General features: G+C 40.4%; 1 protein-coding gene across 1 annotated transcript in view; it reads right to left on the reverse strand.

Moving 5' to 3' along the window:
- Nucleotides 1–19161, reverse strand: part of VMP1 (vacuole membrane protein 1) — a 135384-nt gene that overhangs the window by 59546 nt on the left and 56677 nt on the right. The window contains exon 7 of the mRNA XM_008011244.3: nt 10171–10302. Coding sequence (XP_008009435.1) covers nt 10171–10302 — 132 coding nt within the window. The remainder of the gene's footprint in view (nt 1–10170; nt 10303–19161) is intronic.

Below are 19161 nucleotides of genomic sequence, written 5' to 3' on the forward strand. Positions count from 1 at the left end.
TACTGGTGTTCAATTACATTTTACATTTTGCAGCAAAATAAGACTGAATATTAACGGACATGTTTCATGTAATGCTACACTTTTTTTTACTGTTATTTCATCATCTATTCAAAGTATCCACTGCATGAGTAGTATGTGCAAGAGTAGGCGGGCATTGTTGAAACTACATACATTTTTAAGCCCCCTTCTGAAGGACTTTATAGACTCCTAGAGAGATAAGAAAAGTCTATAAATAGTTTTAAAAGAAGGTAGAATGTGATAAGTGACACAAGAAAGACATAGCTGGGCTGAGATAGGAATTCAGAGACAATTTGAGAGGAGTGAAGGGGGTGAGGTAGGGGTAGGAAGGGAATCATAAAATAGTTCACAAAGAAGCCAGCAGCACATAAATCAAAAGGTAAGAAAATTAAAAAGTAGACATGCAGATGGGAAGAAATGACACACTAAGTAAAGTTATGAAAAAGAACAATACCGCATAGTGGTGGAGGAAAAAGTTAAATTATTGCAAATGATCAGGTCAGTAATTTTTAAACTTAAAAACTTCAGAGTTCTTTAATTAAAAGAAATCTCTCTCCCTCTTCCTCCCTCCCTCCTTCTCTCCTTCCCTCCTTCTAATTACACACACACACACACACACACACACACACACACACACACACACAATTTTTGATGTTGAATGGGTATTCTAGCAGCTTTTTAAAGTTCAGCTTGAAAACCATCAATGCAGAGGATAAAAAACTGTTAAAGGGAAATCAGAAATAGTTGTAGGTTGGGGCCAAGTAATGAAGAAAATTGGGTTAAATAGTTTAGATTTCACTCTATACACAATGGGAGCCATCACAGATTTTTGAGCAGCAACGTTCCACAAGTAGAGATATTTTTCAGAAAATTACTTTGGTTACTTTGTGTGGGAAAACATTGGGAGAAAAAAACTAGTAAAGAGTAGACCTACTAGGAAGCCGCTGGCAATACTTAGGTAAGGGTTGATAATAAAGGCCTGAACCAGTAGTGGGAAGGGAGAAGAGAGGGCATATAAGATACTATGGAGATAGAATCAACAGGCCTTAAAGAATTAATTACTGGGGATGGGAGGAAAGGCGGGAGTCAGATGACTCAGATTTTGACCCAAAGCGATTGTTAGGATGGTGATTAACATTAACAGAACACAGGAACCAAGAAGGAAAAGAAAATCATAAAGATAATAATTAAACCTTGCATAAAATAGTCAACAAAGCACATAAACAGCTATCTAGACCTAACTTTTATAAATGACGCTAAAATTGCTCAAGGTCAGAGGAAGCTACATTCATTCATGTCTGCCTCTCACAGACATCTAGTGGAAACATGATAGAAAGCCAAGAGCAAAAGGAAGTCAGCTTAGTGGAAAAATACTGCCTAATCTCAACATTGTACTCAGAAAAATACAGCAGGTATCATAATAAATCAGAATACAAATAAATGCTTTAATCATCTTTTTTTCCCCTTAAAACATCTATAGTATGACATCCAACCATTAGTCAACACTGGAATTTAAGCAAACAAAATTGTTTCATAACAACAATTTCTTTTTTCTTTTTTTTTTTTTGAGACGGAGTCTCACTGTGTCGCCCAGGCTGGAGTGCAGTGGGGCAATCTCGGCTCACTGCGAGCTCCGCCTCCCAAGTTCATGCCATTCTCCTGCCTCAGCCTCCAGAGTAGCTGGGACTACAGGCGCCCGCCACCACGCCCGGCTAATTTTTTGTATTTTTTAGTAGAGACAGGGTTTCACCGTGTTAGCCAGGATGGTCTCGATCTCCTGACCTGGTGATCCACCCGCGTGAGCCTCCCAGAGTGTTGGGATTACAGGCATGAGCCACCGCGCCCGGCCACAACAACTTCTTAGTAAAATCACATACACCATTTAACCTAGTTGGAGAGCACATGGCAAAGCAATGAGAGCCAAGTGTATTTTTTTTTTTTTTTTTTTACTTTTTTGGCTGATAAACTTATTCTACTAAAGGGTTTTCCTTTCAAGAATAAAAAACCATATTTTCTAACTCATTCTCATGCAATCTTAAAATTTAAATTTCCACTCATAGTTACTGATTTTACTTAATTTGCTGTTTTAGCTACAGTTGACCCAACTTTTCCATATTTTATTGCTTCTATCAAATTGGAGGTTTTACCAAGTACACGTTATCTATAACCAGATCCCAGCAACAAAGTCAGATAAACTCTGGATCTTTGCTAAACTGATTACTATAAGAATTTGTAAATGATAACCAATAAGCTGCGATTAGAAAGATGTCGGTAAAATTATAGCTTAGCAAATAAGAACCCAGTATCTTTTAAACTAAGATATTAAAATCACTTGGAAAACAGTGTTGGAACAATATACAGTTAGTTAATTACTTAAGAAAGAAAAAAGATTCCTACATCATATCATATGTAAAAATATTTTCATAGATTAAAGACTTAAAACATAAAAGAATAAAACCATAAAAGTATTAAAAGAAAATACAGGCCAGGCGTGGTGGCTCACGCCTGAAATCCCAAAACTTGGGGGGCCGAGGCTGGCAGATCACTTGAGGTTGGGAGCTCGAGACCAGCCTGGCCAACATGGTGAAACCCTGTCTCTACTAAAAATACAAAAATTAGCTGGGCGTGGTGGCATGTGCCTATAATCCCAGCTACTTGGGAGGCTGAGGCAGGAGAATCACTTGAACCTGGGAGGCGGAGGTTGCAGTGAGCCAAGATCACGCCACTGCACTTTAGCATAGCGACACAGGGAGATTCTGTCTCAAAAAAAGTAAAATATAACAAAACATACCCAGTAAATGACATGGAAATACTACTGGGAATAAGGAAAAATACTGGTAGCATATGACAAAGAGCATCTTCTTAAATATGTAAACCAGTAAGAAAATGAAAAATACGTTATAAAAAATAGATACATGCACCAGTTAGATGAACATTCTATTTCTTCTTTTTTATTTGTATTTTCAGCATTTCATTATAATAAACACACTTTGTAATAAGAAAAAAACTTGTTATAGCAAAGACGTAAAAATATTTGATGGAGTGGAAAAATGTTCACATTTTTAGATTCAAATCAAGTCACAAAACAACAAACAATATGATTTCACTCTTAGGTATATAAAAATTTATAGAGAAAAGACTAAAGGGCACTCACCAATTTTCTACAATGAGATGTATCACTTTGTAATAAAAAATAATTTTATAATAACATCGGTATCACATGTCTATGATACTGTGAAAAAGGAACTTGTGACTAAAATTTATGGTATGATTCTAATTTTTATAAAAAGTTATGTATGCAAAGAAAGCAGTCTGGAATACAGTGATTATTACCCTACTATGCTGGGGAGAAGGTATGTGAGCTTTCACTTTTTACTTTACAATACTTCTGGAATGTAAGAATTTTATTACTAAAAGCACTTGTATAATTAAGACATACGCAGATCTGTAAAATGTAATATAAGCAAAGGGACTAAGACAAATTCATGATTGAAAGCATTGAAAATCTTCTTTGCCAAGCCATAGCAAGAAACTCTCCTTTGAACAACAATTAAAACATTAGTACCCTTTCAGATAATTTATAACACAGAAAACCGCAACAGTCTCTTTCCACCTATTCTCCCTCACCCCTTCAACTGAAAAACAACTATAAACAAATAAATAAAAATTAAAAATCTTATACAACTTATCTGTAACTGGGAAAAAGTATGTAAGGAAAATTATATCCACATCCACTGAAATCTGTAATAAGCCACAAAATTGATGGAAACTGGTGAAAAAATCATGAAAAGGAATAAAGAAAAGAAAAATCAGGCTGGGCACAGGGGCTCACGCCTGTAATCCCAGTACTCTGGGAGGCCCAGGCCGGTGGATCACCTGAGGTCAGTAGTTCCAGACCAGCCTGGCCAATATGGTGAAATCCCATCTCTACTGAAAATACAAAAAATTAGCCAGGTGTGGTGGTGGACGCCTGTAATCCCATCTACTTGGGAGGCTGAGGCAAGAGAGTTGCTTGAACCCAAGAGGCGGAGGTTGCAGTCAGCCGAGATGGCACCAGAAAATATTGCTACATTATGGTATGGTAAGCACAGTACTACTACCATGCCCAGCTAATTTTCTGTATTTTTGGTAAAGATGGGGTTTCACCACATTGGCCAGGCTGGTCTCGAACTCCTGACCTCAAGTGATCCGCCCGCCTTGGTCTCCCAAAGTGCTGGAATTACAGGTGTGAGCCACTGCACCAGGCAACAGTATATGATTGCTAACAAAGAACATGAAACAGTATGTGTGTACATTTTGCTCACTGGATTTTTCAATATAGATAAGCAAATATGAAATTAGGGACTGAGAAATGTACAGTTTATCTTAAAATAGTGATTTTAATTATTGGCTTTGCAGGATGAAAATAGCCAAACCTCATAACCAACAGAAGTATTGTGTGCAGTCTGGTTTCCATGACTCAAAGAAAAAGTGGAATTAGAGAAGATCCCCTCAAAAAGTAACTAATCAGGGACAGAAGAGATGTAAGAAAAAGATTATTACCCCAACAGTAGATAGATAAAGACTGAGAAAAGAAATGGTCAAAGTCTTCAAGAGCTCAAATTATATGGATAAAATAAAGAATTCTTCATCAAATCCTAGAAGATCTTAGTTTTTGGAATTGAGCTTTTAGATGGCAATAAGCTTATGAAATTCATTATTTAAAATTCTAAAATCAAAACCCTGCAAAGAATGAAATAAGTCTTCTAGTCTGATATTCTAGCCAATGTAGGGTGTGCTATGGATGGGATCCCTGAGAGATATCACACAGAGACAAGGCACTCACTGCACTCCGTGAACAATACGAATGACTTTTCTTAGTTTAAACCACTAAATATTGAGGTGATTTGTTACTCAGTAATAGACAACTGGAATACTCTTTGTTCTAAAAACCCCAAAACATAGAAAACAGAAACGAGAACTCAATATTTGATGAAGTTAGCATTAATAAATGAGGACAGGACAAATAGAAGAAAAGATTATACCCGAGAGCGTACAGGGGAGGGATATGGAAGAGAAGCAAAATACTTTGCCCCACAAAACTCCAAAAGAGCTCTTCAGCAGAACTGCCAGTAGAGGCTGGCATAGGGCTGAAAACAAGGAGAATGCAAAAGACTCCCAGGTCCCATCCCTACTCAGCACAGCCAGGCAACTCTCTCTCCCATATCAGTAGGAGACATAGTCTCTAGACAAAAGTGAATGTTCTGGGCTCTGGACATACTTGTGCTTGTGTTTGTGTAGGTATTCACAGATGGAACAGAAAGTGAGTTAAGCAACAGTCCACATACTAAATGGAGATCTCTAATCACTCTTCCCCAGTCAAGCTTTAGCATGTTAGCAGCAAGGCTGATACAGATGTTCTTTGACTTACAATGGGTGACGTGTCTCAACCCCTTTGTAGTTGAATACATCATAAATCAAAAATGCATTGAATATGTCTAACCTACCAAACATCATAGCTTAGCCTAGCCTCCCTTAGACATCCTCAGAAGACTTACATTAGCCTATAGTTGGGCAAAATTACAGTATACTGCAGAGTATGGACGTTTACCCTCATGATCACCTGGCTGACTGGGAGCTGTGGCTCACTGCTCTACCTGGCATTGAGTGAGAGTATGGTACCACGTATCGCTAGCTCGGGAAAAGATCAAAATCCAAAATTCGACCTATGGTTTGTACTGAATGTATATCACTTTCATACCATTGTAAAGGTGAACAATCATAAGTCGAACCATGGTAAGTCAGGGACTGTCTGTATTGCCTAGGCAAGAAATTGAAGGATCCATCATGGAGAAACTGAACTATCCCCAAGAAAAGATCAATAGACACTGATACATGGAGGTTCTCAGTAAATATTAAGCCTGGATGCCACTTGACTGTACAATAGGGAAGCCTCACCATCCTACACCTGGCCTCTACACACACAGCTTCCACTTAGCTTTTAAGTGTCTTATTCTCATATAAACAGACAAATAAGGATTATCAGGCTTTGAGGAAAGCCTCAAACTCCAAATTGAACAAATAGAAAAGATGATGCCTGAAAAATACATACAAATTGCTTTTTGAAAATAAATATGTAACAGCAGAAAAACATTTCGATATAGGACTTAGAAGATAAACTTGGGAAATCTCATAGGTAGTAAAATGAGATAAATATTAGAAGCAAAAAGGTTTAAAAAATTAAAAGGATGGGCATAGAAGGCCTAACATTGAAGCAACTAGAATTCCAGGAAGCAAGAATAGAGACTAAAGAGGGAAAACTCTCACATAAAAAATACAAGAATATTTCCCAAAACTAAGGAACAAGTTTTCTGAGCACCTATCACAGTACATTTTATTTGTTTTTTGTTTTGTTTTGAGATGGAGTCTTGCTGTGTCATGCAGGCTGGAGTGCAGTGGCATGATCTTGGCTCACCACAACCTCCGCCTCCAGGGTTCAAGCAATTCTCCTGTCTCAGCCTCCCAAGTAGCTGGGACTACAGGCGCGTGCTACCATGCCCAGCTAATTTTTTTTTTTTTAGTAGAGAGAGGGTTTCACCATGTTGGCCAGGCTGGTCTTGAACTCCTGACCATAGGTGATCCACCCACCTCGGCCTCCCAAAGTGCTGGGATTACAGGTGTGAGCCACCGTGCCAAACCCAGAATACATTTTAAAAAGACTATACCTCAGATAATGAACCTAAAAGCTTCTAGAGAGAAAAACAAACAAGCAAAACAAAAGTAGACTGCTTATAAAGAGGACTCAGAAGGGCATCAGTCCTCTGGATACCAATTACAGAAACTTGAAGACAATTGAACAATGCCTTCCAAATTCTAAGTATAGAAAGTGATTTTCAACCCACAATCCTATATTCAGTTAATTAATTGTGAATGAAGAACATGTTAGTTTAGAATGTAAGGTATCACATTTTTCCATTTACTCCCCCTTTCACAGGAAGCTACAGCAGAATACGTTCAAGCAAAATGAGGGTGTAAATTAAGAAGGAGGAAGACAATAAATCTAAACCAAGACAGAAGCAACTGTGCAGAAGGCCAACTGAATAGCAATTCCAGAATGAAGTCGGAGCAGGGAGGGCTCCAGAGATATCACTTCATGAAAAAAAAAATGGAGTTGATATAATTTTATTTGTGTTATCATGAGGTGTTTTTATAGAGCTGTTGGAGGGGAGAGAAGGCAAGCCAGAGATTTAAAGAGATTATGCAAATTTGAAAATGTTAATTCCAAGAAAAAAAGCTTTTTTTTTTTAAAAAAGGAGAAATAATCATAGTACCTTAGATTACTTATGAGAGAATAACTCTCATACCCATTTGGAATCCAAGTCATAGCATTAAAATGTGTAGCTGTAAGCCACCTTATACTTATTCCACTTCAACTTGCTGATTTCATATAGATAAAAAAAGAATTTTAGAGATGTTAAATGATATACATTAGTTAGTGCCATAACTCAAAGAACTATCAGTTGTCACAAGTCTCACCCATCTACTTCTGTGGACAGACTGGCTTCAGTAATTGGAATATACCAGTAATGCTGGCATTCTGAGTTTTTGTTCTACCTATAAGTATGTGAAATTTGGGAAGTAACAACTAGATCTACAGTTTTCTATAAAGTTAGAAGAATGGTACCTTTCCAAACTCCCTCAGAGTTAACACAAGGGTCATATTAGATATTGGATTTTTAAAATGCTAAAAATAATTTAAAAGTTTATATTTGTAATAATTATTAGCATTAATATAAACATTATGATGTCATGACAGGCATAATATTTGGTTGGCAGATAAGGCAAAGCAGATACCAGGGCAACTTGCTCTTTTCACAAAGAGCAGATGTTCATGGCTCTTTATTTCATTTGTTTTATATCTGGCTATTCTAAATTCACATTTGAAAGTTTTGTATTTAATTAAAAACTATAACCATACTTGGTTGAATTCTATTTCATCATGCTTCTTGTTTGTTTGTTTGTTTGTTTTCAGGTGGGGTCTTGCTCTGTTGCCCAGAGTACAGTAGTGCAAATGTAGCTCACTGCAGTCTCGACCTCCTGGGCTCATGCAATGCTCCTGCTTTAGCCTCCCAAGTAGCAGGGACTACAGAAATGCACCATCCTACGCAGCTAATTTTTCATTTTTTGTAGAGATGAGATCTTGCCATGTTGCCCAGGCTGGTCTTGAATTTCTGGCCTCAAGCAGTCCTCCTGCCTCAGCCTCCCAAAGTTCTGGGTAATAATGCATTTTTTAAAAGCCTATCTGACTTGAAGATGGAGATTCAATCTTTCAACACTGTTCTTAGGAATTTTCCTGAAAACAAAACACTCTGTTGAGATAATTGAGATAGAGGCTGATACACAGATTGTGATTAGGTCAAAAAAGCCTCAACCAATTATGTTATTGCTTGCCTAGGCCTAGCATTTAGTAATTTTCTGTTTTGAAAGTTTACCTTGCTCATCTTGAGGACACTGTCTAGAATACTCCAGGGCATTCATTAATCTGACTGAGGCAAAGGAAAGACTGAACTGCTGAATAGTTTGAATTGTTAAATATTATTCAAAAAGAAAGTTCAGGTCAGGCGTGGTGGCTCATGCCTGTAACCCCAGCATTTTGGGAGGCCAAGGTGGGAGGATCACTTGAGCCCAGGAGTTTAGATGAGGCCAGCCTGGGCAACATTGTGGGACCCTGCCTCTACAAAAAATAAAAATTAGCTGGCCATAGTGGTACATAACTGTAGTCCCAGCTACTTGAGAGATTGAGGCTGGTGAATAACTTTGTGTTTTTTGAGACACTCCCATTCTGTCGCCGAGGCTGGAGTGCAGTGGCACAATCAGGGCTCACTGCAATCTTTGCCTCCCAGTCTCAAGAGATCCTCCCAACTCAGCCTCCCAAGTAGCTAGGACTACAAGCATGCGCCACTAGGCCCAGCTAAGCTTTTTAAAAATTATTTTTATTTTTTTATTTTTATTTTTTGGAGGGAGTCTGGCTCTGTTGCCCAGGCTGGAGTGCAGTGGCACGATCTCGGCTCACTGCAAGCTCTGCCTCCCAGGTTCACGCCATTCTCCTGCCTCAGCCTCCCGAGTAGCTGGGACTACAGGCACCCGCCACCATGCCCGGCTAATTTTTTGTATTTTTAGTACAGACGGGGTTTCACCGTGTTAGCCAGGATGCTCTTCATCTCCTGACCTCGTGATCCGCCCACCTCGGCCTCCCAAAGTGCTGGGATTACAGGCGTGAGCCACTGCGCCCGGCTTAAAAATTTTTTTGCATCACTGCACTCCAGCCTGGGTGACAGAGTGAGACCCTGAATCAAAAAAAAAAACAAAAAACAAAAAACAAAAAAGGAAGAAAGAAGCAAAGAAAGAAAAAGTTCTACTATTACTATTGTCATATATACTACTACATACTGCTTATTAAAGTTTTAGTAACTACTTAAGAATTTGATATAATTCATATACTCCCTTAGCAAACATTTCAGCAGCTCTGCACACTCTGTGGAATACAGAATGAAGCTGCTTTCAAGGGAGGAAAGGGCCACTATAGATACAGCCATATAGTAAGATTTCTTTCTTTCTTTTTTTTTTTTAGAGACAGGGTCTGTGGCTTAGGCCAGAGTACAGTGGGATGATCATAGCTCACTTGCAGCCTTAAACTCCTGGGCTTATGCAATCCTCTTGCCTTGGGTCCTCAACGTGCTGGGATTACAGGAGTGAGCTACCACATCTGGTCTTTGATGTCATGTTTAACAATTAATTCAGAAGTTCTATTATTTTGGACTCAAAGCAGCAGTCTGCTTGGTAATATCTCTAAACAAACAATGGAGAAAGCAGGTTTCAGCTCCTTAACATTACTGGCAACATTAATTTACCCTAGTTTCTGACAAGGTGTTTTAGTATATTAAGAGTTGTCTTATTGCATTTTTCTGTAATTTTCTATTCTAAGATCAAGATTATCTTTTATATTTTGACCTTTCTAAATATTCTATCTCAAGTAGTATTTTTCTTTCTTTCTTTCTTTTTTTTTTTTTACTTTAGCAGTTTTGTTCTTCAGAGTAACTACTAACAGTTTTACCTTAATAGCCTCTTTAGGAATAAGTAAAGTGTTCTATTTTCTATCCCCACTGTTCTTACTTGTGCAGACTCTGCATGTTCCAGCATCTCTTCAAATTCCTGATACTCTTCATCATCTGGTTCAGCACCTGAGAGGCGAGCTGCTCTGGCCATGAAATATGGAGGCAGCTCTCCAATTGCTGTACCGATACCCTAGGTGAAAAACCAAAATACTTACAATGAGGTTCTGTTCTCAACGGTGACACTTAATAGATCAAACCCATACTCTTCTGTATCACCAGAAGCATTTTGAGACGCAATATATTGGGGGAAAGTATATGCTACATAACCAAAATAATAAGAGTTTGAATCCTGGCTCTAATTCTGACCTATCTGATGCTAGGCAAGATAATACACATAAAACCCTTAAGACAAGCCAGGCACAGTGGCACGCACCTGTAGCCATAGCTACTCAGGATGCTGAGGCAGGAAGATCACCTGAGCCCAGGAGTTTGAGGCCAGCCTGGGCAACATTGTGAGATTCCTGTCTATGGAAAAAAAAAAAAAATCTTGAGACAACACCTGGCGCATCATAGACATTAAGTAAATTTTAGTTCTCTAGAATCTCTACTTAGACTCTGTTATTTTTATCATTTGTGCCCCCCCACCTTTCTGATATCTAAATGATCTGGTAATAAGAATTCACCAGTGGCCGGTCATGGTGGCTCACGTCTGTAATCCCAGCACTTTGGGAGGCCCAGGTGGCGGATCCCGAGGTCAAGAGATCGGGACCATCCTGGCCAATGTGGTGAAACCCCATCTCTACTAAAAATACAAAAATCAGCTGAGTGTGGTGGCGTGCACTTGTAGTCCCAGCTACTTTGGAGGCTGAGGCAGGAGAATTGCTTGAATCTGGAAGGCGGAGGTTGCAGTGAGCTGAGATGGCACCACTGCACTCCAGCCTGGCAACAGAGCAAGCCTCTATCTAAAAAAAAAAAAAAAAAAAAAAAAACCGCTGGGCGCGGTGGCTCAAGCCTGTAACCCCAGCACTTTGGGAGGAGGCCGAGACGGGTGGATCACGAGGTCAGGAAATCGAGACCACCCTGGCTAACACGGTGAAACCCACCCTGGCTAACACGGTGAAACCCCGTCTCTATTAAAAAATACAAAAAACTAGCCGGGCGAGGTGGCGGGCGCCTGTAGCCCCAGCTACTCGGGAGGCTGAGGCAGGTAGGAGAATGGCGTAAACCGGTGAGGCGGAGCTTGCAGTGAGCTGAGATCCGGCCACTGCACTCCAGCCTGGGCGACAGAGCGAGACTCCGTCTCAAAAAAAAAAAAAAAAAAAAAAAAAAAATTCAACAGTATAGATAAAAATTTTCTAGGAAATCTTCTGGAACTTCAGAAGTTGCTTTAATTTAAATACAGCGTTTCTTCTGTTGAGTTAAAACTTTTAACAAATTGTGGTCAGGAAGCCCTTTGAAAACTAAACATTAGGATGAATAAGTTTTCTTTTTTTTTTTTTTGAGATGGAGTCTGGCTCTGCCGCCCAGGCTGGAGTGCAGTGGCCAGATCTCAGCTCACTGCAAGCTCCGCCTCCCGGGTTCACACCATTCTCCTGCCTCAGTCTCCCGAGTAACTGTGACCACAGGCGCCGCCACCACGCCCAGCTAATTTTTTTTTGTATTTTTAGTAGAGATGGGGTTTCACCGTGTTGGCCAGGATGGTCTCGATCTCCTGACTTCGTGATCCGCCCGTCTCGGCCTCCCAAAGTGCTGGGATTACAGGCGTGAGCCACCGCGCCCAGCCCAGGATAAATAAGTTTTCTTTTTCTTTTCTTTTCTTTTTTTTTTTTAGATGGCTCTCACTCTGTCACAAAGGCTTGAGTGCAGTGGCACAATCTTGGCAATTCTCCTGCCTCAGCTGCCCCAGTAGCTGGGGCTACAGGTATGTGCCACCAGGTCCAGCTAATTCTTGTATTTTTAGTAGAGTCGGGGTTTAACTATGTTGGCCAGGCTGGTCTTGAACTCCTGACTTTAGGTGATCCACCCACCTTGGCCTTCGAAAGTGCTGGGATTACAGGTGTGAGCCACCGCACCCAGCAAGTAAGTTTTCACTACAGGAAAAATGTTTATTTCCTCATGACATTGACTCATATTCTACTCACTTGGTGGACTTTTTCCTTTTTGTGTGTGTGTGTATTTCTATCATGAGATACAATGTCTGTTCGTCCTGTTACCCAGGCTGGAGTGCAGTGGCGCGATCTCGGCTCACTGCAGGCTCCGCCCCCCGGGCTCACGCCATTCTCCTGCCTCAGTCTCCTGAGTAGCTGGGACTACAGGCGCCCGCCACCTCGTCCAGATAATTTTTTGTATTTTTAGCAGAGACGGGGTTTCACCATTTTAGCCAGGATGGTCTTGATCTCTTGATCCGCCCGCCTCCGCCTCCCAAAGTGCTGGGATTATAGGCGTGAGCCACTGCGCCCGGCCCAACTTTTTCCTTTTCTTTAGAGATAGTGTCTCTCTCTGTCACCAGGCTAAAGTGCAGTTGCACGATCATAACTCACCGCAGCCTCAACCACCCAGGCTCAGGCTCAAGTGATCCCACCTCAGCCCCCTGAATAGCTGGAACTATATGGATATGCTACCACGCTCAGCTAGCTTTTTTTAGAGACGGAGTGTCACTCTGTCACCCAGGCTGGAGTGCAGTGGTGCTATCTTGGCTCACTCCAACCTCTGCCACTTGGGTTCAAGCGATTCTCCTGCCTCAGCCTCCTGAGTAGCTGGGATTACAGGTGCCTGCCACTGCACCTGGCTAATTTTGTAGTTTTAGTAGAGATGGGGGTTTACCATCTTGGTCAGGCTGGTCTTGAACTCCTGACATCATGATCCACCCACCTCAGCCTCAGCCTCCTAAAGTGCTGGGATTACAGGTATGAGCCACCGTGCTCGGCTGCTCAGCTAGTTTTAAAAAAAATTTTGGGGCTGAGGCAGGAGAATGCTTGAACCTGGGAGGCGGAGGTTGCAGTGAGCCAAGATCGTGCCAGCCCGAGTAAGAGAGCAAGACTCTGTCTCAAAAAATTTTCTTTTTTGTAGAGACGAGGTCCTGCTATGTTGCCAGGGCTGGTCTCGAACTCTTGGGCTCAAGTGATCCTCATGCCTTGGTTTCCCAAAGTGCTGGGATTATAGGTGTGAGCCAGTGTGCCCAACCAGGATTTCTGTTTTCTGTTTTTTTTTTTTTTTTTTTTTTTTTTTAAAGAGATGAGGTCTCACTATGTTGCCCAGGCTGGTCTTGAATTCCTGGGCTCAAGTAATCCTCCCACCTTGCCTCTCAAAGTGCTAGGATCACAGGCATGAGCCACCGTGACCCGCTGTGACATTAAAGATAAGGAAAACAAAGGTTTATGAACTAGTAACTTGGTTTGGACTTAAATGGCTTAAACACAGGATAATTAATAATGCAACAGGCACATAGTCTCTAGGGAAATTCTCAACTTTGAGCCATACACAGTGAATGAAAAAGCTCTGCTAGTTCTTAAAAAGCAATGTTAAGCATTTCAGTTTGCTCTGTCTTATGGTTCTGCCTCCAAATGCCTCAAAAAGAATTCCCAAGGGACCAAATCAAATTCAAACATTTTGTATTCACAATGGGTGGAACCAACAATTTCCATGTGTAACTACATTATCCACACTTGAAACAAGAATTTTGAAAGAGTCCAGGCGCAATGCCTCATGCCTGGAATCCCAGCACTTTGGGAGGACGAGGCGGGTGGATTGCCTAAGCTCAGGAGTTTCAGAACAGTTGTCTGGGCAACATGGCGAAACCCCGTCTCTACTATAATACAAGAAATTAGCTGGGCGTGATGGTGCACACCTGTAGTCCCAGCTACCTGGGAGTCTGAGGCATGAGAATTGCTTGAACCCAGGAGGCAGAGGTTGCAGTGAGCTTATGGGTGACAAAGCAAGACTCTATCACCAAAAAAAGAGAAAAAGAATACTTAACTGCCAAAAGATTAAGCCTATATTTAGTCAAAAAACAGAGAGAGAAGGCAGGAGAGACATATATACATGGATATAGGCAAAAACCAAATCATATATATTGCTAAACAAGAAAAGTTGGTCAGACGTCATGGCTCACACCCATAATCCCAGAACTTTGGGAGGCTGAGGTAGGCGTATTGCTTATGTACATGAGTTCAAGACCAGCCTAGGCAACATAATGAGACTGTTTCTACAAAAAATTATGCACTTGTGGTCCCAGCTACTTGGGAGGCTGAGGTGGGAGGATCACCTGGGCCCAGGAGGTCCAGGCTGCCATGAGCTGTGATCAAGCTACTACACTCTAGCCTGGGTAACAGAGTGAGACTCTGTCTAAAAAAAAAAAACACACACACACACACACACAAATCGGTAATGTTGGACAACGTTGGAGGATGCTAGAGAACCAACTTATTATTTTAAAAATTGGTATAATAAAGATCAAGTATTTATCTTTTTCTGATATAAACTATATCTCAGGGTAACTAAATTAGTGACAAGGAAAAGTTACTTCCTTCTTAACTTTAAGGAAATTTGTCATGAGTTTGAATCACATGATTGCTTTCAGAACTGTTAAACATTTGACTTAACATTTGAACTTAGGAGAAGTTCATGTTTTGAATAAAATGTTACACTTTCTGTCCTACTTTTTTCTATGGGAGATTTTCCAAAGGTGCAGAGAATTATAAAATGAATTTAATATACTCTCACTTAACTTCAGCTAATATTAACTAATAGTTTATATTGTTGTATCTATACCCTTTCTCATTCTCTTCTCAATTATCTTGAAGCTGATCCCAGATGACATAATGGACTGAAATGAAATCAAGAGCTGTATACTGTCTTACACGTAGTTGACTATATTTACTGTTATATTTTAGTTTAATTCTCCTCGTGTTTTCCCACATTAGCAAGAAACAATGGGAATCATGAGTCAGTACTCTCTAATTATGCAAATAAATACAAGGGAATTTAGTCATCCAGGCAGGTGTCCCAAAACACATTATACCCTAGACACAGACATTTATTTATCTCAAATTAGATATTGAAGTCTCATCATTTCATAATCCTTACAAAACAATTTTATGATTCTCTACAAAATTCAAATATATATTTGTATAAGACACAAATACAAAATTCTTTACATTTGTTTATATGCAAAACAAAACATAAATTGTTGGAACACTAAAAACTGTCAGCCTGTTTACATCTGTTTATATGTAAAACAAAACATAAATTGTTGGAACACTAAAAACTGTCAGCCTAAGTTTAATTAAGGAGAGAGAATGACTGGCTTCCTTATTGCAAAATAAGTGGTATGTATAGTCAACCAATAATTCAGAAAGCTCTCCTCCAAACCATCTACTACATACAAATGTATTACTCTTCAATCCTTCTTGAACTAGAGAAGAATTTAATACGCACAAAATATGCAAACCAACTGGTAACACAACATCTTCTTGGGGTGCTAATTTTATTCAAAGATTTTAGGGAAGACAAAAATTCTGAATTTGTACTTTTAAAAAGTTTTGTTGGGTGAGGTGGGGAAAAAACATTTTGTCAAGTGGACTCACAAGCAAATCTGCAGCATGGTGCTTTTATTTATTTTTTTTATTATTATTTTTTTTTATTATTTTTTTTTTTGAGACGGAGTCTTGCTCTGTAGCCCGGGCTGGACTGCAGTGGCCGGATCTCAGCTCACTGCAAGCTCCGCCTCCCGGGTTCATGCCATTCTCCTGCCTCAGCCTCCGGAGTAGCTGGGACTACAGGCGCCCGCCACCTCGCCCGGCTAGTTTTTTGTATTTTTAGTAGAGACGGGGTTTCACCGTGTTAGCCAGGATGGTCTCGATCTCCTGACCTCGTGATCCGCCCGTCTCGGCCTCCCAAAGTGCTGGGATTACAGGCTTGAGCCACCGCGCCCGGCCTAGCATGGTGCTTTTATATTAAGAAATGTAAGTTTAATGATAAAAATCTGGAGAGCAGGAATTTAAAAAAAATCTATCTTTTTCATCGAGAAACCCTGTCTCTACCAAAAATACAAAAAAATTAGCCGGGCATGGTGGCGCATGCCCATAATCCCAGCTACTCAGGAGGCTGAGGCAGAAGCACTTGAACCCGGGAGGCGGAGGCTGCAGTGAGTGAGATTGTGCCATTGCACTCCAGCCTGGGCAACAAGAGCGACAAACTCTGTCTTAAAAAAAAAAAAAAAAAAGTTTTTATTTATTTAATTAATTAATTTATATTGTTTTGGAGACAGAGTCTCACCCTGTTGCCCAGGCTGAAGTGCAGTGACACGATCTCAGCTCACTGCAACCTCTGCCTCCCGGGTTCAAGTGATTCTACTGCCTTAGCCTCCTGAGTAGCTGGGATTACAGACATGCGCCACCATGCCCGGATAATTTCTGTATTTTTAGTAGAGACAAACTTTCACCACGTTGGCCAGGCTGGTTTTGAACACCCAACCTCAAGTGATCCACCTGCCTCAGGCTCTCAAGTAGTTGGGACTACAGGCGCCCGCCACCATGCCCAGCTAATTTTTTTGTATTTTTAGTACAGACAGCATTTCACTATGTTGGCCAGGCTGGTCTTGAACTCCTGACCTCATGCTCCGCCTGCCTTGGCCTCCCAAAGTGCTGGGATTACAGGCGTGAGCCACCGCACCCAGTGAATTAATTCTTACATAGGGTGTAAGGTAAGGGTCCACGTTCATTCTTTTGCATGTGGATATTCAGTTTTTCCAGCCCACTGCCCCTCCACTTTTTTTTTTTTTCTTTGAGACAGAGTGTTGCTCTGTTGCTCAGGTTGGAGTGCAATGGTGTGATCTCAGCTCATTGCAACCTCTACCTCCCGGGCTCAAGCGATTCTTCTGCCTCAGCTTTCCAAGTAGCCGCAATTACAGGCCCCCACCAGCATGCCCAGCTAAGTTTTATATTTTCAGTAGATGTGGGGTTTCACCATGTTGGTCTGGCTGGTCTTGAACTCCTGACCTCAGGTGATCCACCTGCCTTGGCCTCCCAAAGTGCTGGGATTACAGGCGTGAGCCACTACACACAGCCCACAGCACCATTTGTTGAAGACTGTCCTTGTAAATGTTGAGAACAATATTAACAAATTTAAACATAACTTAGTGTGTGCTATATTTTTAATATAACTAGACAGTTACAAAGAAGGAAGAGCAAACATTTGACCTATTAATCAGTATTTATTGACATTCCTATACTACATGCAAAACTTTTTCAAAAAAATTAATTAATTTTTTTTTTTTTTGAGACGGAGTCTCGCTCTGTTGCACAGGCTGAAGTGTAGAGGTGCAATCTTGGCTCACTGCAATCTCTGTCTCCCGGGTTCAAGTGATTCTCCTACCTCAGCCTCCCAAGTCGCTAAGAATACGGGTGTGAGCCACCATGCCCAGCTAATTTTTTGTATTTTTAGTAGAGATGGGGTTTCACCATGTTGGCCAAGCTGGTCTCAAACCCCTGACCTCAAGTGATCCACCTACCTCGACCGCCCATAGTGCTGGGATTATAGGAGTGAGCCACCGTGCTCAGCCCTATGTGCAAAACTTGATGCTGATTACTGTGATGCTAATACATTTAAGGTATATTTAATATTTTTTAGGATCCTAAATATTATTTGGAGAAGAAAGCCACCATACCAGCCAAATTAATTTAAAACATGTAAAAGCCAGGCCTAATAAGCACTACAGACAATATATACTATAGAAATTTGGAGGAGGCAGTTATCGTGGCCAGCTGAGATCGTGGTTTTCATTTGTTGGCCTTAAGGTTAATCCAGCAATGTAAATAATTTTTGAAAGAATAAAAGTATAATATTAAGAAAAAAAGACAAATTTACATACAAAGTCCCTTTTCTAGCATGTTCCAAGTATCTTGTTATTCTAACATTTTTTTCATCAAAAGACTAATGTCATCAAATTTATAAAGCATATGCAACTAGTATAATAAATTTGTTTCCAGTGTTTATAAAAGAGCAACAGGAAACATGACAATTTTTCCTGTCTTTCGTATTCAACAAATTCAACATTATGGTATTTCCTTCATAATTCTTTTAAAGCAAAACATAATTGCTAACACTTAACTGTGTTTCAAAACTGCTTCTTCTGAGGGTATGGTATTCATGCTCATTTTAATGAGTTAAGATCTGTAAGTGATCTGTTCCATAATCTTTAATTTCCTAAGAAATTGTTAGTGGGAAAAAATTACAGGAACATAACAAATCCAATGAGTTTTTAAAAAAACTCAAATGGAAACAGAAGTCTTTAACCAATGAATTATTCCTATGGATACCTGAATAAATTTAGGCATACAGGGCTGGGTTAGGAGGCTCACGCCTGTAATCCCACCACTTTGGGAGGCCGAGGCAGGCAGATCACCTGAAGTCAGGAGTTGGAGACCAGCCTGCCCAACGTGGAGAAACCCCGTTTCTACTAAAAATACAAAAAATCAGCCAAGTGTGGTGGTGGGTGCCTGTAATCCCAGCTACTAGGGAGGCTGAGGCAGGAGAATCGCTTGAACCTGGGAGGCGGAGTTGCAGTAAGCTGAGATGGTGTTACTGCACTTCAGCCCTGGGCGACAGAGCAAGACTATCTCAAAAAAAAAAAAAACATTTAGGCATAAAAAAAAATTGTGTAGATTAAAACCCATCTGCCACTTAACATGCTGTCCAAAGAATTTTATAAAATAAACTTAAGCAAACCACAAAAAGAACAACTGGAACAACTAAAAGTAAAATTGCCATATACGACCATACAGCCTGATACCTTCACTATAATAAGGCTTGGTTTATATTAAGAAATGTCTGACCTTACTTTAGTTAGCATTATAACAACTCAGAAAATGAAATGAGTCCTCTAAGAACACAGTATTTTCTTGTTGTTATTGTTGAGATATAGTCTCGCTCTGTAGCTCAGGCTGGAGAGCGGTGGCGAGTCTCGGCTCACTGCAACCCCTACTTCCTGGGTTCAAGCAATTCTCATGCCTCAGCATCCTGAGTAGCTGAGATTACAGGTATGCGCCAC

Source organism: Chlorocebus sabaeus, chromosome 16 (genome assembly GCF_047675955.1).
Source record: "Chlorocebus sabaeus isolate Y175 chromosome 16, mChlSab1.0.hap1, whole genome shotgun sequence".
Taxonomy (NCBI): Eukaryota; Metazoa; Chordata; class Mammalia; order Primates; family Cercopithecidae; genus Chlorocebus; species Chlorocebus sabaeus.